Consider the following 22,333-nt stretch of genomic DNA (forward strand, 5'->3'; position numbering starts at 1 on the left):
TTGGTCAAAAACAGTACTACCACTGCTGGGAAGGATTTTTTAGTCCCGGTTTGCAATCCCTTTTAGTCTCGGGTTGTAAACCGGGACGCTCAATCCGGGACTAAAGATACCCATCTTTAGTCCCGATTAAAATAACCGGGACTAAAGATGGTAGAGCCACATGGTTGGCGCTATCATCTTTAGTCTCGGTTAGTGTTATCAACCGGAACTAAAGTTTTTTTTTCATTGTTCTTTTTCCTGCTTGCATCTATTCATTTCGAGCACCAACGCCGTCACCCCCAAATCCCCACATATCATTCACAAAATCATCCACAAATCTTAAAAATTCTACAACAAAATTTACCAATCATTCACAAAATCTAAAGAACTCCACAAAGCCACAGCCGCCACTGCCGCCGCTTCCGCCGGATTTGGCGGAAGGGAGGCCGCCGCCCACCGCCTCGTGCACCGCCGCCGATTCTGCCGCTCGGCTTCCCCTCCCGCTAGATCTGATGGGGGGAGGCCGTCGCCCGCCATCGCCCTCGTCACTGTCAACGGAGGAGGGGGAGGGGGAGGGGGAGGAGAGGGGAAGGGGAGGGGGAGGAGGAGGAGGAGAGGGTGAGAAAAATGAGAGGGGAGGAGGAGATAAAGACGAGGCGGGGAGGCGGATGAGCGCGGCTCGGGGGGCCAGGGCAGCTATTGGCGATTTTTTTTCTAAGAGTAAATTGCACTTTGAGACACCTTTTTTAACCAGTCTTGCATCTTGGACTAGGGATAAAGTAAGCTTTTCACCTTGGACTAGGTATTTTTCCCAAAATGTTTCAATTTAGGCTTCTTGTTCCTCTAGCTCCCTCCCTCTTTCTCTTCACTCTACTGCCGGAGATCGATCACATGAGAATCCTGACCTCTTGCTTGAGCACATTGCCAGCATTGTTCACGCTTGAGCTCTATCTTTATTGCTGCCGATATCGTGATGGGCTAGCTTAGCACGAGCAAGGGCTGGTGAAGATGGAGGTAAAGCCGGATAGCTCGTCCAATGATCTTGATTTTGGCACCTATCTCAGCGCGCCTGATATCGGTCTGGTGGAAAATTTGCAGAAATAATTCGAATGGAAATAGAAGAGGAATCAAGCGAAGGTAACATCAAGGGGAGGCAACAAAAGAATAATTTTATTGGCCTCTTGCTCTCTGCTGCCTTTATCATTACCAAGAGCCACTGCCTTGCCTTACTTCGCTTCCTCTAATCGACCACTGAGTACATGAGTGTGCCTCACTCACCAAGCCCGACTGCTGCTAAGAGCCATTGCCAACATAAAGCCTACCACTGATGGAAGAGTTTGGTGATCGGAGTTTGGGAGAAGACAGGGTGAAGGAGATGAAGAGAGAGGGGTGGTCTAGAGTGCAACAAAAAGGAAATATTAATTAGTCCAAACTGAAAACATAGGTAAAGGGGTAGTTCAAAGTGAAGCTTGGTAATAAAAGGTGGTCCAATATACAATTTACTCTTTTTTTAATTTTGGTTCCGGTTGGTATAAACAACTGGGTCTAAAATGGATCTTTAGTAAAAAAATGATTTTTTAGTCTCGGTTAGTGTTACCGATCGAGACTATAGATAAAAAGTACCCCTGAACTTTTGAACCGGGACTAATATAATTTTTGCATAATCTAGCAAAGATCATTTCTTTAGTAATGTACCAATGATTTTGTTGATACGCATAACGAGCGGGAGCACACTGATTTACTCTAGTTGATACGCATGACAAACGGGAGCACACTGATTTAGTGTGATTATGTGTAGAACACATTTCTGAGACTATTTAAGCTCAATCCCCATTCGATTATTTTATTGCAAAATTCTTTCGTATTTTATTTTCAGCTGATGATATACACCTTTTTTTCCCGGTGCACCACAAATCCGTCATGAGGCAACAAGGTTAAGCGATCCTAAGTAGCATGGGCCGTATGTTATAGCCAAGGAAGGCAACTCACATGGCTGCCGTACCCTAGCTGACAATATTTTAAACTTAAACACAGTCACTAGTCAAAAGTTGCACTAAATTACACCCACTTATCAAGTTACTATAACCCACCTATCAATTTCTTATACCGTGAGCTTAATTTACTCGTTAATTAGGCTATTATGGTTTAGAATGCTTTCTTCAAGCAGACAGACAGCAAATCATGCTACAGCTACAGGAGAACAAAACACTTCATGTCAGTATGCCACACGTACATGTCTTGCAGCTACTACTCTCCCAAAAAAACGAATTCCTAGCTACGAACCTGGACACACATACGAATCTGGACACATGTGTGTCCAGGTTCGTTGGTAGAATTGGTCTTTTTTTAAGACGGAGGGGGTATGAACCAACAGTGCTGTCTGACAGAAGAAATTACTCTGTCAAACAAACTCAAAATGTTAGTAAATTCAGCAACAAATGTACGAATTCAGTACTCTTGTTGGGAGATGATCTAAGGCACCTGATACAAAATAACGCCGGTACGTCATCAACAAAATGTTAGTACAATCTGGTAAAATTTTACACGAAGATCAGATCGGCATGCGAGCGGCTGAAAACCAAGCTGTATCAGACCGTGAAGACGATCAAAATGTGTGAAATCGCAGCAAAGTTAAAGAAGAAAATACATCGAAATCAGGGGTTTGTGATTTCTAAACTTTCACCAGATCTAATTGCGCCCGGATAAAATTTCAGATAAACCATTAGCATGGCTGATCCCCTCCTCCTGAGATAGATTTCAGTGGTTGGTTCTGGCTCTCCCAGAGCTCCAATTGAACAAGGAGGCATTTGCTTGCACACACATGCACCCAGTTGCATCAGACTCGCATGACCAGGAGGCAGAGGAAGCCAGAACAAGGTTCATGCTCATCATGCACGCAGAAGCCATTTCTCTCATGCTTTCAGCTGCCAAGCTTCACCCAGCACGGCTTGCGGTTCGCTCCTCCCGTGCGTGCACAGCTCAAGTGAAACCGCCTCATCACTTCCATGTGATCATCATCCTCCTCAGCTCCCAGAATCCTAGGGGCATAAATAATCTAGCCGTGGCATCTCCATTCGATCACCCTCATCGATCGATCCGCCCGATTTGGTCTGGCCAGCTTTCGTCTTCTGATAGATGGTTGCTTTTATACACCTGAAACTAAGGCAATTAAAGCTTAAGTGTAAGTACAATGCCCCTCTTTGTTTTCCTACATTTTAGCATCTGTTTATGACCATGATGATGATGCATTGCTGCTTTTAAGGTTAAGGTGCACATCGAAAAGATTTGCTACTTGCTTGTAGACAAGAATCGCATAAAATGTAACAATGGTTTCAGAAAGGAAATGCTCATACTAACGAAAGTTTCATGACACAATATTTCAGATCTTTCAAGGAGGAATAAGAATCAACCTGTCAAGTAAAAAGTTTTAATATTTGTATGATCAGAAAGGGCATACACCAACCTAAATTTGCTGTGTAAGAAAGTAGCTAGCTGTGCCAAATCATTGTCACCTCAGTCAGATCTGCCACAAGCACGTACACATATATGTGAAACCGACTAGCTTTCTTGCCGCTGGAAAAACTCCAACGTACAACAGTAAATGATATAATCTCAATATCTAGATATAAAATATCCTTTTTGGAAACTTCTACAACGATAATATATATCGGTTTGTCCTAAAAACTCTTTTTTTGTTCCAACAGGTAAGACTTACAAGTAGCAGAATAGTTTCTACAATATGTGGAAGCTCAAGATTGCCGAGGGAGGACCATGGCTAAAGAGTGGAAACAGTCATGTCGGAAGAGAAACATGGGAATTTGACCCAAATTTTGGAACAAGTGAAGAGCGGGAGGCGGTTGAGGCTGCACGGATAGAGTTCCAGAAGAATAGGTTCAGAACAAGACACACCTCTGATGTTTTGGCTCGCATGCAGGTATAATGAAAACTTAAGTTCAACTATTGCAAAGAGCTTGATTCGTACCTCGAATCAGACCGCAGCAGCATCTGTATAGCTCTATAAGAAACTCACGCCAGTCCTTGTAACACCTGACATTAGCCACAAGCATATGCATTTATAGATGTGTAAACAAGCATGAAACTAATCCTGAAAAACAAAACTAAACAGCAAAGGGAACAGCACAATATGATGTTTAGTATCCATCTGGAATTTTCATTTTTGCAGTTAGCTAAGGCGAACAACTTCAGTATTGATCTACAGAAAGAAAAAGATGGAAACCCCATAAATATTGACACAGCTACAGTATCAGATATACTGAAGAAGGCACTCAGTTATTTCTCAGCCATACAGGCATATGATGGGCACTGGCCAGGGGATTTCCCAGGCCCACTGTTTACCACTGCAACCATGGTAAGATAGTAACATACACAATCAACTTCATGTCTCCTGGGATTACCATCATATCATACATCAAGTTTCCAGCATCAATTCAATTTGACAGGGATCCTTATGTTTGTTTGTTCCAACTGCAGATCATAGTTCTATATGTCACAGAGTCATTAACTATTACACTGTCATCGGAACATCACAAGGAGATCTGTCGATATCTGTACAATCGTCAGGTAACACTCAATAGTTAACAGGAAGTTAATGGCTACTTTTTAAGTAAATACACCTAAAAGATTAGTTATATTTCATATAAGATGTGAACAAGACTTAACTCAAAGTTTGTGAACCAGAACATCGATGGAGGATGGGGACTACATGCAGAAGGTGAAAGTTCCATGCTTAGCACAGCTCTCAATTATACTGCTCTGAGACTACTTGGGGAGAATGTTGATGATGGACCAGATATATCCATGCATAAAGCAAGAAAATGGATACATGACCATGGAGGTGCAACAATGATACCGATCTTGGGAAAAGTGTGGCTCTCGGTAACAATACTTTCAGCTGTATCCTAGTTCTATACTCAAATACGTTTTCAGCTAGTAATTTTACTAAGGTGGCTTGGGATCTCAAGTTTCCACAAGTTAGTTTAATTTATCAAATATAATAATTACCTCACCTGAATTAAAGATCTTTCCACCTACAGAAATCAAATGGTTAATACTAGTCAATGAGAACATCAAAATGATTTGGAAAAGCAAGGTTATCAAAAGTATCAAGTATTGTTTTAGTAGTATGTTAGTTATGCAAATTTCATTTGATTATGGGAGTGGATCTTCCACTATCTACATTCCCCTATTGTAAACTGTATATTTAATATTACAGGTGCTTGGAGTTTTTGACTGGTCAGGTGTAAATCCTATTCCCCCAGAATTATTTCTTCTTCCATCTTTCGTTCCTATCCAACCAGGTAAAATTTTCTTCCTTGCTATATGTTCAATTATATTAGCACAGATCTTATCACCAGACTTTGAAATGAAACATGCTAGTTAGAACATATAGATTATGTTTTAGTTCCTGAGGTCAAGTCGTCTTCTGCAATTACTGAGCAAGAAGTCCATAATAAAGCCCCTATTTAGAGAGATATGTTGACAGGAAAATTACAGGTGATCACCATCATCAATGATGAAGTGAACTTCATTAGCATAAAAAGCATTATCAATTCACTCATTAAATGTTGATAATTTTGTATTATTCCATTACTTTATCTTACAGTTGTTCCATCTGTAGAAATAGAGTAGCTATGTAAAATAGAACAAATCAAATATCATTATGGGTGCAATTTTGTTTTTGTATGCAGGACGATTATGGAGTCACTTCCGAATGGCTTTTATTCCCATGTCTTATTTGTATGGAAAAAAGTTTGTCGGTCCTATAACAAGATTGGTTATATCATTAAGGGAAGAGCTACATATTCATCCCTATAAAAAGATTGACTGGAAGGAGGCACGCAAATTATGTGCAAAGGTCAGTTCACTAAACTTAACACATTTCTGCACGTGTTTGATACATATTTCTGATTAATCGCACGAGAAATTTAGCAAGGTACTCAGCAACAGGTGCTCGCTAGGCCACCTCAGGAATATTTAGATATAATGCCAACTAATATTATGGTCTATGTATAGACATCTAGATATGTCAGATATTACTAACATCATATTATCAGCTACTATGAAATAGAGCTAAGATGTGCTCCAATGCTTGCAATATTCGCATGCTTGTTGTAGTTAAATATCAGATTGTTTATCAGAAGATTCAAAGTCCGTATAGCTTGAATCAACTGCAGTAATTTTCTTTCATTGTGAATTCAAATGTAGGAAGATGCCTATAATCCACATATGTGGCTACAAGAGTGCCTATCTGACTGCCTTTATAGTTTTGGTGAGCCGTTTCTTACACGTTGGCCAATTTCCTACATGAGAAAAAGAGCTCTATACCAAATTGCTGAGTTCTTGAAGTATGAAGATGAAAATTCTCAGTATATCTGCATTGGTGCTGCACAGAAGGTAGGAGTTCTTCCTTGTCAAAATGAGACTCATACTTACCCTAGAAATCTCAGAAGAAAAAAAAGCAGTAATAGCTTCTTATTCTCAGTTTCCTTTTAACAGATTGAGAAGCTGAATTACCAACTAGTATTTTTGTCCAAAAGTTTCTCATGAGCCTGCAAATCCTGCATCAACTGCATTCATTTGCTTTACAAGCATCCCCATGAAACAAGAAGTACATAGTATAGAGAACTTGGTTGAAAGTTAAAACTGCATATCTTTAAAAAAAAAGGTCGAAACTGAATATGCATGTGCAGAGCGCAGACAAATGCAAAACAAAATAAGACTTTGATATTTAAAATTAATCAATTTTCATGGAGATGCAAAATCTTACACAGATTGTTAAATCGAATACACATTTAGCATATATATAAGGTTTAGCTAAATGTTTATTCTCAGAAAGTGCTTAAAGGTAAATTTCAGGCTTCCTTATACATGCATAGTGAAAGACACTATGTTCAGCAGACTTGTTTTTACAGAATGAGTGCACTTCTGAAAATGCGTGGTAAAATTCTAGCATCATTTACTTCTGAAAATACATGGTAAAACTCTAGCACCAATTTTACCATGTATTTTCATTAATTGAACACTGCACAGTGCACTCATTCCATAATAATGAGCCTGCTGAACATAATTTCTTTTTCTATGCATTTCTTTTGACCTGAATTTTAAGCTCTAGCATGTGAGTGAACATTATTTTGAACAGGCATTATCCATGTTGTGCTGTTGGATTGAAAATCCCAATTCAGATGCATTCAAGCGTCATTTGGCTAGAGTAGCTGATTTTCTATGGGTTGGCGAAGATGGCATGAAAGTTCGGGTAAATATAAGATCAGTTCATTTTATACATCTACATCGGATTGCAATAATTTGTGCGCCAAAATTGGTAAACACAAACCATTGTCCATTCAAAGGTCTGTGCGGGTCAATTATGGGATGTTGCTTTCGCAGTCCAAGCGATATTAGCGTGTAGCATCGCAGAAGAATTTGGAAGTACCCTTAAGAAAGCACATGGTTTCATAAAAACTTCCCAGGTATTTTTGGCCAGAATTGAAATTATATTAGTATCTTTCTCGCAACTTACTGCTTAACACTACTAACTTAAATTTTAAGATTATGGACAATCCTTCTGGTGACTTCAGCAGAAAGTACCGTCACATATCTAAAGGAGGATGGGCCTTCCAGGTTGCAGATCAGGGGTGGCAGGTTTCAGATTGCACAGCAGAAGCTCTTAAGGTGCAGATCAAAATTTAAATATTAAGTGAAGAACAAATTAGCGCTACCTGATGCAGACATGGGTCAAGCAGGGTTGATTTTCCATTTCTATTCATCTGTCTGAGTTTAATTGATTCTGATCGATTATGCTCGAAAGTAAAACGAAAACTGAAAACAAGAAAAAGGCATGGGTTGATTTTCCAAGTCTATATTCATCTGTCTAGGTTTAATTGATTCTGACTGATAGCTCGAAAGTAAAACCAAAACTGAAAACAAGAAAATGGAGCATGGCACATATGCACCTAAATTCCCCCCAAATCTGGTGTTAATGTCTTTAAGTTTACGATACCATCTGATATCATTATACCATACATGGAAGATGGAGCACACAAATCTACAACAAAGTAATACAGTTTATTGTTTCAGGCTTTGCTACTGCTGTCAAAGTGTTTGTCAGATGGTGCAGATTATCAAACGGAAACCTACTGCTACTTTGACGCGGTGAATGTATTACTCTCGTTACAGGTGATTATTCTGCAGCGCAGACAGTACCACATACTATAGCATATGATTTGGACAGAGTTCACCTTAAAAAAAAATCTACTGCCCAAATAATTCTCTAGTTCCCTAGAACATTAATCATTTATTTTGCTATCCTATCTGTTACTCCCTCTGTCCCAAAAAAAAAAGTAGCTATTTTTGGTTATGAAGCCAGAAATAGCTACATTTTTAGGCACAGGGAGTAGCTAGGAAAGTAAGGGCCCTATTCTTGAGGTCAAGTACTATTCATGTCATCACGCGAACGGTGAACAGCACCCATGGGTACTGTAGAAGTCCAAGTTATCATATAAAAGGGACCATGAAACTCCATTGTAATTAAAGCAATGAATAGACAAGAGAAAGGATAGATGTAGAGTAATAAAGATTTGACTCTGAATTCTATGCAGAACCCAAATGGTGGGTATGGAGCATGGGAGCTAGCTCGCACATATCCATGGATGGAGGTAAATCTGCTCAGCACCTCAACCTAATAACTGTATCAATGCACTAATAGTGTAACTGTAATGGCCTACGTATGCTACTATCCTCTTTCTTTATTATCCTATTATTTGATTTAGGAATTATATGATTAACGCCACTGCATTCTGTTATTGTTACACATATCTAGAATATACTGTCAGCTCAGAGTTCCAAACATAGAAAAGAAGTGAGAAAATATTAATGTGTTATTCACAGTCACAAGGCATACTTCAGAGCATTAGGACTATCAAAGGTGAAGGAGAGTATGCTATGACTTGCAGAATTCACATTTAGGATACATAAATAAGAGAATATAATGGAAGCAAACTAGCTGAATAAGTTAAATACTTAGATGGCACATAATATCAAGGATTTAAGGAAATTAACGTTAGAGGAGCATGGCAGTAACAAATTATATACATCTGAAGCACTAAATAATGAGAATTTGAATTACGTTTTGCAGATTTTCAACATGACAGAGATATATGCAGACATCATTGTGGAGCATCAGTGAGAATTTTACAATCTTTCTTTCTCAAATTCTCCTATTGCAGAATGCTATAACATGCACACATACTGCAGGTACGTAGAGTGTACCTCATCAGTCATCCAAGCATTGGCATTGTTCCGGGAGAAGTACCCTGGGCATCGGAAAGATGAAATAGATCAATGCATCAGGAAAGCAACAGAATTCATCGAGAAGTTACAGAATGATGATGGATCATGGTCAGCACTCCTTAAAAAAAATACTATAGAAAATTGAAGTACTAATTAAATCTATCAATTAACATAACCCTAGTTACATAGGAGAATGACGGCATTGCTGGCACACTGCCTCTGTTTAGAGTGCTCTTGCCAAAATCTAAGAGACAGTATGCCTAATCCGGTGAAACTAAATGATTCACCAAATCGCCAAACAGAATGGGCTAGATCATCATGTTCTGAGTTGCAACACATATTTCGGATTGACAATGTACTTATGTACAGATAAGAAAACAATGAAAATTGAGATAATATACAGTAGCAAAGCATATTAAGAGAATCAGTTGCCGATAGCATTACTAGTAAAGACTTTTGTATAACAGAAAAAAAATAGACTGGATCGAGGTTAAATAAATTCAATGGTACATATTAGATTTTAAAACACTGCTACAAGTAAATGTAATACTGATAGCTGGTTGAGAGATTGGTAATTTGGATTAATTTTTTTTTTTCTACAGGTTTGGATCATGGGGTATTTGCTTCACGTATGGAACATGGTTTGCAATAGAGGGTCTGTCAGCCGTGGGGCAGTGTTATGATGACAGCACCTGCATTCGGAAAGCCTGTAAGTTTCTGTTATCAAAGCAACTAACAAATGGTGGATGGGGGGAGAGTCATCTTTCATCCAGAACCAAGGTAACACTCCCGGAATGCTTTATTGTGTCGATCAACTTTAATTTTTGACAGCTTAGATTAAGCATCGGGTTTAGGAAAACTTCTATCTTTCTTTGTCTTGAAATAAATTGAAGACAAACAGATAGCATTTTCTAAGAACTGGTAATCAGGTAATAACACTAGGAGCTAAAATCATCCTTAGATTAATTAGCTGACAGGGTCACTCTAGAAAAAAGGACAAACAAGTAAATGACATGCATTAATTGAAACAAAAACTGAAAAATCAGAAGAGCATGCAATGTCACTGAAAGAAAATGTAATAGCTGATATTTGACTAATTAGAGGCCATCTGCATCTTTTTTTTTCCTTTCATAATAATTACAAAACTCCATTATTTACAATATGATTGTTTGAAGTTGGCTTGCATTGCTGTATTTGATTCTTGAGGCTGATTGTGTGCTATTTCAAATCATAAACAGGCATACACAAACCTAGATGGGGAGAAATCACATATAGTCAATACTGCATGGGCAATGTTGGCACTCATGAAAGCTGGACAGGTATTACTTCTCTCAGTAAGAATTTGAAATGGTCAAATTGCAAAGAACGGCAATAGTAATGTGCAGTCAATGTATGTTTAGCCCAGAATAATTCAACCAATTGTGTAGCTTAAAGACTCATATTATATTGGAGTATAATTCAATGCATTTAAGTATTTAACCAACTTTTCTTCTGAGTTCAGGTAGAGAGAGACCCCGCTCCTCTGCACAAAGCAGCAAGACTTATCATGAGCATGCAGCTCAGTGATGGTGACTTTCCACAAGAGGTGACTGCTACATGACATTTGTATTATACAATTTGATGTTAACTCTTGACTTTCCATCGTATAAGAAATTTAAGCATAATGGAACAATTATTAAAGAGATCTGAGTGAAATTTAAAAAAATAATGTTTAAGTTTCCTGCAGAACACCCTAACCAACCTTTCTATTACAGGTTTTGGGCAATAGATGACTCTTGTTATGAGTTGCTTACTAATAATTTACCACTTTTTAGAAATTGTATGGGAAGTTATTTGAAACTAAACAATGAAATCTGTACTGCATTCCCATTATTACCCTTCATATTCTCTAGGAATTGTCCAAATGCTAGCGGGTCATGTAAATAGCCTAAACCCTTAGCACTCAGTGCTGTTCACACTCATTTACTAATAGTTTATTTGTTTTGCTGTAGGAAATGATCGGAAGTTTCTTGAAAAATGGCCCCTTGTGTTATATGGCTTATCGCAATATATTCCCAATATGGGCTCTTGGAGAGTATCAGAAATTAGTATTTCAGAACTATCAGACCTCTAGCATCAAGCAAACAAATATAGCTCCATCTGCTGGCAATGCTGCTCTGAAGAATTCAGCAAGTACAACAGCGCCAACTTGATTTCTTGGCAGAATCAAGCAAACAGTCCAGTGTATTGTAGGTCATGTGAAAGAGTACAAAACTCTAAATCTAGAATCTGCTGTATTGTTTTGGTCGATTTTATGAGATCCTTATGAATTTTTTGTACATTCTTTAGATCTGTGCAAGAACATGTACATCACATTTCACATTTAGGTACTTTGAAAAAGGATAACAAACTTTGCCCCAACTTCCTGGTCCATAAACCTAATTCATAAACTGTTATAGTGATGATACTGTTAACATAAACTTTGGTACTAAATGTATGCTAACACACCTCTTTTTGCTCCAACAGCAGAAAGGCAGCACAGAATTTAACAGAAACCCACAAACTATTCTAGTAATACCGAAAATATGTGTTCAATACAATGCATGAAAGTGAATTCTGAAGGTGAAAAAACACATATAATGTGTTGGGCGTGGCCTGTGGGGTTAGAGGAAAGCAAAGAGTGGTGCACTCCATAATACATCTCGCGTTGCTATGGTGTAGAGGGATCAGGGCCAGACCGTGGCCTCTGACATGGAAAGTGGAGTTGGAGGCCACAACCATAACAGAAACCAGACTTCTCCGGTGCATTTAAAGTTTTAAACAGAAACAATTTAGGGAAAATTAAACTCAGATGCAATTATAACAGAAACTCATCATAGATGGCAAAATAAATCTCTAGCAGGAATATAGCTTGACAGTCACAGATAGACTTTTCCTTCGGTGACTAATCACACATTTCTGAGAAATGTATGAAACTTCATTACAAGGCAACAAATACAGGTTTAAGATAAATCAAGAAATGGACAGGTAAGTAAAACTATTTCCCATCTATAATGAAATACGTAACTAAGTAATTCAACTTACTGAAGAACATTCTGGATGTGATGGAGTAATTTTCCGATATGTTTTCTTGTCAATTGTTATTTGGGGAACATGGGAAATGAGATGGAAGTCTTCCCCTGATTTAACAGCACATCTTCTGCTCAACTCAGGACAGCCATTGATCATAATTTTCTTGAGAGAAGTGAAACTTTGAATGAAATCTGGCAGTTTCATTAATCCATTGCAATTTCCAATACCAAAATATTGAAGAGAGGTAGCAGCAGAAATAAAGCTCCCTGGAAAACAGACTAGCTTCGGAAGCCCAACAAGCTGGAGCACATCAAGGCAAGCCAGGCCACCCATGGCTTCTGAAGGTTCCAACAAATCCAGCTCATGGCAATTATTAATCGACAATGTTTGAAGTGTGGAGAGTTGATTCATGGTCGAGGGTAGAGTAGCCAACTTTGGACAGTTGAAGATGTAGAGCTTTCGGAGGGAAGTTAGACTACCAAATCCATTTGTCAATGATGATAACTCAGCACATGAATTTAAGAACAGAAATGTCAGTGAAGTCAAACTACAAAATCCATCATGTTCTGATAAATACTTATTCTTCAGTGTGAGGCACAAGAATCTAAGGCTTATAAGTCTATGCACGTCCTTTGGCATCTTCTCTAATTGGTCGCACCGACTAAGTTGCAGTGTTTGCAAGTTCACCAACTTACATAGGGAATTCGGTAAGAACTTAATTTTCCCATTCCATTGTAGATCCAGGTACCTTAAGTGCTTAAGATTTCCAATTGAACTCGGTAGCTCATCAAAATCAACGTCAGAAAAAATAAGAACACGCAGGAGTGTAAAGGTTGACAAGAAGTTGTCAAGAAAAGCTTTAGTCATGGTCCCATTGTTATCAATGCTTGCAAATGTCCTTGCCTTGTTTGCCTTTCTCAGGTGCTTAGGAAATTCAATCTCTGTTGAGAAGTCCTTGTGATCCCACACAAGGTGCCTAACCTTTTCAGATAAATCTTTACTTTCACAATTAACGATAGCATGCTCCTTATGGCACACAAACATCGCAAGATTATGAACAAGATCATGCATTTTACAACTTTGAATTGAGCCATTATAAATAACATAATGGTCTTGGAAAAGAGATCTTTGATCCAGTTCATTAAAGTATTGTCCTCCAATAGTTTCTATTTCATCTCCTTCTCTGGTTTTATGCAATAACCCTAGTGCCATCCAGAACATAATTAAAAGCTCTCTCAAAATCACGTAGTCTTTTGGAAAAACAGATAGGCAAGAGAAGCATGCATTAAGATGAGGTGGAAGTGCATCATAACTCAATTTTAAGGCTGGCAATATATCGCATTTATTTTGCTCAATATTCCACAGATTTGCATCCTTAATACGCAACCACTTCTTAACATCCTGTTTACCAAACAGTACAGACCCCAATGTCTTAGCTGCCAAGGGAACACCGTGGCATTTCTCCACAATACATTTGCCAATTTCTAACAAGAGTGTGTCCTTTTTTTCCTCATCTCTGAATGCATAGCGAAAAATACCTGCATACATTCATCAAATGAAAGCTCTGGCACATAGTATGGCTCCAACGTCTTCACCACCGACGCAACATTCATATTACGTGTGGTAACTACAACAACACTTCCTCTTCCACCACTAGATAGGAGGTTTTTAAGTTGTTCCCAGTCATTAACATTATCACTCCATATGTCATCGAGAACTAGTAAATATTTGTTTTCCTGTAAAAACCCACGAAGCTTGTTTTGTAGCGTTTGCAGGCTCAGTTGTTTGTTGCTTTCACCTGTATCTGACTGGATTATGTCATCCAATATCTTCTTTAGATCAAATACATTAGATACGCAAGCCCATAAGTTCTTCTCAAACATTTTCTTTATCCTCATATCATTGTACACTAGTTTGGCCAGTGCAGTTTTCCCTATGCCTCCTAAACCAACAATAGGAAGCACAGAAAAAGCATATGCATCTGCAGCACTCAGTATGATTTCAACAATCTTGTTTTTTGCTTCGTCTCTACCAACAATGTCTAACTCATTGATGAAGGAATGTGTTTCCCTGGTATTGCTACTGAAAAATTGCGTATCTATGATCTCCTCTGTTAATGCAAACTCCCTTCTGTTAGCTGCTATCTCATCAAGCTTTTGACGAACTACTGTTATCTTATGGCTCAATTCGAATGGGTAAACAAGCTGCCGACTGACCCCAGCATAGAAACCATTATGAACCTTTTGCTCCAAATCTTTGGTGGCCACATCATCCAGAACATCATCAATGTCGTAGACGACATCCTTTAAATCTTCCAGCCACACTTTAAGAGCACAAGAAGTAGACTGCTTGCGCTCTGCATCTTTAAGAACACCACAGATGGACTTCAGAGATCTTTCCAACTTCCTCACTTCTTTCTTGAAATTCCACGCTGATTTAATCTCGCTGGCAGCACAAAAGGCCGCTTTTCCAAGAACGGAGATTGCAAAACTCGATAGATGCACCTCAGCCATATTTTGCTTGGCAACTGCACGATAGCAAGAGCATCAAAACAAACATCCATGAGAGGAAATCTGATGTCATAATACTATTACTTTTTTTTTAATTAAAAAGAAAAGAACCCCACATTACAATACATTAATCAGTAAAACCTAGCATGATTTAAGATTTAAGATCCTGGTAAAATCAGACTCACGGAACTAATCACATAAATGGATGCCAGATGAAGACGGCTGCAAGCCCTACATTGCAATCTATCCAATCCATCTGTGGGGATTGGAGTGGATCTAAGCTCAAAATTAACCTTAACAAACAAGCAAAGTCCAGGACACGCACCAAAACCCACCGCTTCCTTTGCCCCCCTCCCGTTCAAGACGGACGCGTCAGATCACCGAGCACCGCCGCGTGGCAGGAAGACGACGAGAGGGGCGGCCTGCAGTGACGCCCTCGGGTTTTTGGCTCCGCACAGCTTCTTCGGCCTCACGCGGTGGGTGGGGGGTGCGGTGGGCGGTGAGCGGCGGCGACGTCAGCTAGGTCAAACCGCAGCGGCCAGCGGCGGTTTTTTTTCCTTTCCCCTTTGGCTTCGCTGGCGTAGAGCACCGGCGTCCGGCTGGTCGCCGGCGAGGTTGCCAATGCCGGTATTCGTCTTCTCCGAGTGTGGGTAGTAGCAAAATGGGCAAGATTAACTTTGTTTTTCACTTTAAATATCTTGGTTGAGCTACAGTTGAAAGCTTGAATTATTTTAAGAAAATAAATAGAACAACCAAAAATAATTTATAGATGCTGTAATTTAAAAATCCAAAATTAACCTAATACATTTTTGTTTTTGCAAGACTTAGTTTAAATTTTAATATTTAGACTTTGGTTGTGGCTAACAAGCCAACTTATATAGTAATCGGTGATAAACCTATTGTACGAGAGTAACTAACAAGGGATATGAGTGATGATCTGAGAGTATGAGCCAAGTGGATTTTTTTTTCTCCCATCAGATGGCCTATTAAGCCAAAGAAAAAGCCAAATTTTGAATTTTTAAAATTAAGATTGATTTTAAGATATTTTTTAACGTAGTTTCTTTTTCAGCATTGGCTTTTATATAACCGAGAACACATATATAAAAGTTTTACCTACAAATTCATTTTTATTTTCTAATAAGTTGTTTTGGCTTATTAGAAAAAAGCCAAACGATGGGGCCCTTTGTGAATGGAAGAAAGAAGAGAGATTGATCGACTTAAATTTGGAGTTGATTCTTGCTTTAAAATTTATTTAGTTATTTTTTTAGGGTGAGTTTAGTTTATTTAGCACCTTAATAATTTGGGCAATAATTTTCTCTTGATAATGTATGACCTCGATTAGTAATGTATGAAACATCTTCGTATGTCCCCACAAATAGGGCAACAAAATTCATCTAAGTCTTTCAAGCTAAAATCTTAGTCATCTTAGACACGATTTTTTATTTACTAACAAGGTATAAGAAACAAATAAATACAAATGATGAAGGTGAAAACGACTGTAATATATATATAATTTTATTATTGGAGTATGTATCAAATATGTTTTCCTTTCCAGTAATTCATTGCCTCAATTGCTTATATGTATATAGCCACATTATTGTAAAATGTACAACAACTCTTAAATATGTTATCGGATGTGAACTAGGTTTTATAAACTCAAAAAATATAAACCATATAGACATAAAAGTCTTATATTTGTTGAATGTAAAAAAAATTCCTACATGACGTGTTAACATAAAAGTCGATGTAGCATTGTCATTAAACTTACATCAACTAGCACGTGAAACCAAACCCATCGGTCTCTTCCTCCTCTTATTCCTCCGTCATCACTATTCGAAGTCGGCATTTCGATTCTCATCCTCAGTCTCTCTGGTCATCATCATCGGCCGCACAGCAAAACCACCGTACCATGATCTTGCAGGTGCCATGTCCAACCGGTCAGAAGAGAGAGGGGGTTCTCTTCCATCATAGCCGATATGGGAGACGATTTTGTTCAGATTCTTCAAGGCATCCTCGAACGCTTCGCGGATCTCGCGTTTGCTTCCTACTCTTCTCCGACGAGTTACCGATTGTGCTGGGCTTCTTTGCCGATCATGATCGACACTGCTGCTACAAAAATTCAAAGGTAAAATTCCATTTTCTCAAAAAAAAATAGTAGATGAACACCTATTCTTTTATGAAGATTAGCTACAACTTACACCTATTGCAAAACAACTCGTTGCAAAAAGGGGAGAGACCAAAACTTATTGCTCAATGCAAGAGGGAAGGATTGCAATGCTCCCATTTGTACGTAATCCTAATAAAAATAACAAAACACAAGAAAGGAAATTTTCAAGTTCTTCTTTTCTTTTTCTTTGGAGCAATATAATTCTCTCTCTCTCTCTCTCTCTCTCTCTCTCTCTCTCTCTCTTTTTTTGGCACCGCTTTCCACCTCCTCTACTCCTCTTCTTTTTAGCGAAGCAAACCCTCACCTCTTCTCTACTCTCTCTCTCTCTCTCTCTCAAGCTCGGCGGAGGCGGAGGCAAGCAAAGCCTTCTCCCCTCGCCTCACCTCGCAATCCACCTTGGGCGGGCCGTCCGGCGAGCTGAGCGCGGCGGCGCCCTCCTTTCTCCTCCCTCCCCACGTGCGGCCCCGTCGGAGCACGGCGGCGACGAAGAACCAGGGGGGTGGGGGGGCGAGGAGGAGGGCATCATTCCACCGGCTGATTCATTCTTCTTGGCTCGAGTCGAATTGGAGAGGTATATCGGCTCTTCTCTCGTACCGCCGCGCCACTGGAGATGGATGGATGGGCGCTTTGCATGGCTCGGATTAGGGATCCGTTCGGACATGGCTTCATTTCTTTCCCAAATTGACCCGTCCAGTTAATTCCGTCCCGGTTTCCTTCTTCTTTTTTCTTTTTTTCTTTTTTTGATGTGTGGGTGGTGGGTGCAGCAGTGGTAGCTATTTTTGTTTCCAAAAGGTGATTTTTTTTTTGGGTGGGGGGTGTTGTTCAGATGAACACCCAAATGCCCCGCGTTTGGGCGAGCGAGTTGTAGTGCTTGTTGGAACCAAATCTGTGATCTTTGCGGTTTATGCTGGTACTATGTTTGGTGTGATCTCAGAAAATCGAATTTTATTTGGGTTGCTTTTATGGTTGGTACCGATGATTTTGGCGAAGAATCGTGGTGTGATTGTAGGAATGGGAAGCTTTGATCCGTTCGGTTTGCTGTAGGAGCATGCATGCTTATGATCTCTCTTGGGGTTCCTCCTTTGCAGGTAATTGCTTGCCTTCTGAGGAACTGCGCGAGGGAGCGAGGAGTCGTGGAGCGACTCTTGAAGGATGGCGGAAGGTGCCAAATTCCATGGGATCGTTGGCGCTGTTGGCGCGCATGATGTTGGCGGGAACTTCTGTGACATGGGGTACTACCAGAAGCTAGGGGAGGGCTCCAACATGTCGATCGATAGCCTTAACAGCATGCAGACAAGCATATACGGTGGTTCGGTTGCAATGTCAGTGGACAACAGTAGTGTTGCGTCTAGTGACTCTCGTACCGGGATGCTTAAGCATCCTGGCCTCAGGGGTCCAGTCATTGTGTCTAGCTATTCTGTCGGGAACAGCATTTTCCGTCCAGGGCGTGTGTCGCATGCCTTGAGTGATGATGCATTGGCACAGGCTTTGATGGACTCTAGGTTCCCCACTGAGACACTCAAGGATTACGAGGAGTGGACCATTGATTTGGGTAAGCTGCACATAGGGATGCCATTTGCACAAGGTGCCTTTGGGAAGCTCTATAGGGGAACCTACAATGGAGGCGATGTCGCAATTAAGCTTTTGGAGAGGCCAGAGGCTGACCCTGAGAAAGCTCAGTTGTTGGAGCAGCAATTTGTGCAAGAAGTCATGATGCTCGCAACGTTGAGGCACTCAAATATTGTCAAGTTTGTTGGTGCATGCAGGAAGCCAATGGTTTGGTGTATTGTGACTGAGTATGCGAAGGGCGGATCCGTTAGGAATTTTTTGAATAGAAGGCAGAATAGGTCTGTCCCACTGAAGCTTGCAGTGAAACAGGCATTGGATGTTGCACGTGGCATGGCATATGTTCATGGCCTTGGATTTATTCACAGAGATCTTAAGTCAGACAACCTATTGATTTCTGGAGACAAATCTATCAAGATTGCTGACTTTGGAGTGGCTAGGATTGAAGTGAAGACTGAGGGAATGACACCTGAAACAGGAACTTACCGCTGGATGGCTCCGTAAGTTGGCATACATGCTCTTTATCTTGCTTATTTTAATCAGTAATTATCTCAAATTCGTATTAAGACAATGCTGTTTTATTTTTCTTCACTCGGCATTACCCAAGGCCACAGTATTTCTCAAATGGTAAATGCAACACATTTGCAGTCCTTGTATGATAAAATGCAGTAACCTATTCATGTGAATTAGTAGCTAGGTATGCACATGTGTTCTAATTACATGCAATGGCACTGTGCCAGTCCTGTTATCCATAATTTATCCTTTTTTTTTTTTGCTAAGGCTGGTTATTATCTTGAATGATTCATGCATCGAATACTTGAGTTATGTGAAAATGCATGGTCATTTGCATGTAAAACTTTTCTACTGGTGCTGCCCATAACTGTAATATTTTACTTTTTTTGTTCTCTGTTTTTCTTATTCTCCTCTGAAATCTAGTTTGGCAGATCAAATTTTATAATATGTGAAACAAGCATATGCTGTGACAGGAGATGTCTTGTAAATTCTTGTGTGTGGCTTCATGGGTTGAAATATATGAATGCTATTTAGACATAGTCCAAGAGATCTCATTCTAAAATTTTCATTACATACCTATATACGCTTATAATTGGTTTGTGGGTGCTAATATTTAATAAATTATTGTTGTTTAAGGTATTGGATTGCATTAACCGTGCCCTATGAAAGCATTTATGCACTAAACCCTCATTCTTTGCTGATAGATGCACAAGGTGTTCATCTTAAGAGCATTGAAATTGCAGCTTGAATCTTCTAGTTTAGATGCTTGTTCAAGATATATTTGTTGCTAATTCTCGGCTACAAAGAAAAGATGGCAGCATCGGTTAACTCAGGCCTATCCTTGGCATTAGGCACACCAACTATTTATTAGGTGAAGATGGATCAATTATGAATAGGATTATTTGGATAGGGTTTCTGGATTTAACAGACAATCAATACTCATTCAATGTTGACTAACCGGGTAGTCTGGATATCAGTGCCACATAAGGATAATTTGGACAAAAACTATTAACCGTACAACCTAGTAACGCAAAAACCCTAGCCCTTAGAAATAATATGTCTCCTGGCTTCCGTAGCTAACCTAACCTTCAGTAAGGCATGCTACCAGCTAGAATTTTGAAACCTGTTTTGCCGATAAAGGGTGATTTCATGGGTAATGAAAGCATCTGCACCCCCAAGAGAGCCTTGTGTAGGTAGGAAAGCTTTAGAGCAAGAGCAGCATGTCAACATGATACACTCCATGCGATTATCCACAATCATCAATTCCCGTCCATGGGATCTATGAGTAATCCTATCAAAGATCTTGCCCCTGCCAGCCAAATGACCTGCGTTGGTCAGCCATTGGTACGATTTGACTGGAAAAATTGAAATGTGCTCCATGATTGTACCATCACGATCTGTGCTGCTTGGATAATTAACTATTTTCAGTTTAAGGACCCCTTTGGTTTGTAGGAATAACATAGCCTAGGAAAGCTTTTGAAACAAAGGATTAAGTTCTATCATCTTCCTATAGAAATTGAACCATGTTGCTTGATTCCTGTGTTATGAGTTTCTGCGTTCCATAGGGGGGCTGAGTCCTCTGCTGACCCATCACAGCAAAGCCCTTGGCAGTTTCCACGTTCTCTAGGTCATGATGCTGTCCAGTAGCTTTGCCTTCTTTCTTGTTCCTAATAGAATTGTTTATGTTCTAAGACAAGATTAACTAAAAAGTTGTGTTTGAAGTGTTTGCGCAAAACAAACTTGTGCTTTACCCTTTTTAAGGGTAAGCAACTGCACAAATAGTTTCACTTCTCTTAACTATAGCTTAAATGCACAAGTGTGTTCCTAGCTAAGCTAAGGTGCAAAAGATCAAAATGTTCATGTATAATGTAATGTTGCTTAAACAGTAAGGTAATTGCATGCATGTAACTACCTGGCAAAATGTGTTATTTGAAGCAAAAAAGTTCCTATGATGAACTTTCTGCTGTGCATGATGCATGAATAGCGAGTGTTTTGTGTTACAATATTAGCAAATTAGCACAAAGTGGTGGGTTTTATTTAAAACTTTGCAGAGAGGAAAAGTATGCTATTTGGTTCTTGGTGCAAAATGCTGTTTATATCTGGCAGATTTACTAACTACAATTATAACTAGCACTTCAAAAAAGTCAAGCTTGAGCTTTTATTCACTAGTCTTGGCCTGTTATGGAGCATTTTCTCTCATAGAAATAGAGCATCAAGTTTATTCCTTTCTTATCCATTAGATTGGACCAGCATATTTTCTTATAAAGTATGAATTAGTGTTTGGGATTATAGTGCCTATCCTGGAACCTGGATAGGTGGATAAATTATTGGATCTCTATGATGTTCATGTTCAAATATAGTGCAGTATGCTAGAATTGGATCAATTATTGCTCATTGTGTTTTTTTTTCATTGGTTCTAGTCATGATAACTTTTTATTTTGACTTGCAGTGAGGTGATCCAGCACAGACCATATGACCAAAAAGTCGATGTCTACAGTTTTGGCATCGTCCTGTGGGAGCTAGTAACTGGGAACCTTCCTTTTGCAAACATGACAGCAGTGCAAGCTGCATTTGCGGTGGTGAACAAGGGTGTCCGCCCAGCCATACCCCATGACTGCCTCCCTGCCCTCGCGGAGATCATGACCAGGTGCTGGGATGCAAATCCTGATGCCCGTCCCCCGTTCACCGAGGTGGTCAGGATGCTGGAGCAAGTGGAGATGGAGGTCGTTAACACTGTCCGGAGGGCCCGCTTCCGGTGTTGCATCTCCCAGCCAATGACCCTAGACTGAATCACAGCCAGGATCCAGGGTGGAAAAAGGCAACCTGGAGAAAAGTTAAGTCCTGTGTACCTATCATATTAATAGGCCTGTTCTGCAGAGAAGATGAAAGCCCAAGCTGAGTGTACTTGGCGTCGCGCGTTCTCTTCGTTTACCCTAGACAATACCTAGTATCTATCGTCAGACTGGAATGTATTAGCGGTAGCTTTTTATCTTTGACAACAAAAAAACACCATGCAGGGCTCTTGTTGCAACAACCGCATGTTCCTGCTGTATGTTATCTGTTGTAATCATCCTGCTTAGAACATGTGCAAGGCTGCAAGGCTTGATGCCTAATAGTATATATAGCATATGTATAATTACCTGGCATGTGTCATACCTGTTTTTATAGTTCTGGCATGTGTTTTTTAACCTGCTTCCGTAGTTCTGAACTTCTTATTGATGCAGCTTTCATGGTTAATGTT

At 39.7% G+C, this 22,333-nt stretch overlaps 3 protein-coding genes and 1 long non-coding RNA gene across 4 annotated transcripts; 2 read left to right on the forward strand and 2 right to left on the reverse strand.

Moving 5' to 3' along the window:
* Positions 1–2,116: 2,116 nt before the first annotated feature.
* Positions 2,117–3,842, reverse strand: LOC127781661 (uncharacterized). The gene is made up of 3 exons (XR_008019041.1): positions 3,695–3,842; positions 3,443–3,502; positions 2,117–3,138 (listed from the first exon to the last, which is right to left on the reverse strand). It is a non-coding gene; the product is annotated as an uncharacterized LOC127781661 (long non-coding RNA).
* LOC127781659 (cycloartenol Synthase-like) lies at positions 3,719–11,674 on the forward strand. Its single transcript, XM_052308666.1, has 18 exons — positions 3,719–3,913; positions 4,163–4,348; positions 4,471–4,560; positions 4,678–4,875; positions 5,213–5,297; positions 5,688–5,854; positions 6,205–6,393; positions 7,139–7,252; positions 7,347–7,466; positions 7,546–7,668; positions 8,074–8,172; positions 8,595–8,651; positions 9,131–9,177; positions 9,250–9,393; positions 9,888–10,065; positions 10,524–10,604; positions 10,787–10,870; positions 11,277–11,674. The coding sequence occupies exons 1-18, from the start codon at positions 3,719–3,721 to the stop codon at positions 11,475–11,477; spliced, it is 2,358 nt and encodes a 785-aa protein (XP_052164626.1). The 3' UTR covers positions 11,478–11,674.
* Positions 11,675–13,728: 2,054 nt separating this feature from the next.
* On the reverse strand, positions 13,729–15,491 carry LOC127781660 (putative disease resistance protein RGA1). The gene is made up of 2 exons (XM_052308667.1): positions 15,172–15,491; positions 13,729–14,863 (listed from the first exon to the last, which is right to left on the reverse strand). The coding sequence occupies exon 2, from the start codon at positions 14,847–14,849 to the stop codon at positions 13,821–13,823; it is 1,029 nt and encodes a 342-aa protein (XP_052164627.1). The 5' UTR covers positions 14,850–14,863; positions 15,172–15,491; the 3' UTR covers positions 13,729–13,820.
* Positions 15,492–17,273: 1,782 nt separating this feature from the next.
* LOC127781425 (serine/threonine-protein kinase STY13-like) lies at positions 17,274–22,292 on the forward strand. The gene is made up of 3 exons (XM_052308378.1): positions 17,274–17,584; positions 18,102–19,079; positions 21,542–22,292. The coding sequence occupies exons 2-3, from the start codon at positions 18,166–18,168 to the stop codon at positions 21,879–21,881; spliced, it is 1,254 nt and encodes a 417-aa protein (XP_052164338.1). The 5' UTR covers positions 17,274–17,584; positions 18,102–18,165; the 3' UTR covers positions 21,882–22,292.
* The last annotated feature ends 41 nt before the right edge of the window (positions 22,293–22,333 follow it).

This window comes from Oryza glaberrima, chromosome 8 (assembly GCF_000147395.1).
Source record: "Oryza glaberrima chromosome 8, OglaRS2, whole genome shotgun sequence".
Classification (NCBI taxonomy): domain Eukaryota; kingdom Viridiplantae; phylum Streptophyta; class Magnoliopsida; order Poales; family Poaceae; genus Oryza; species Oryza glaberrima.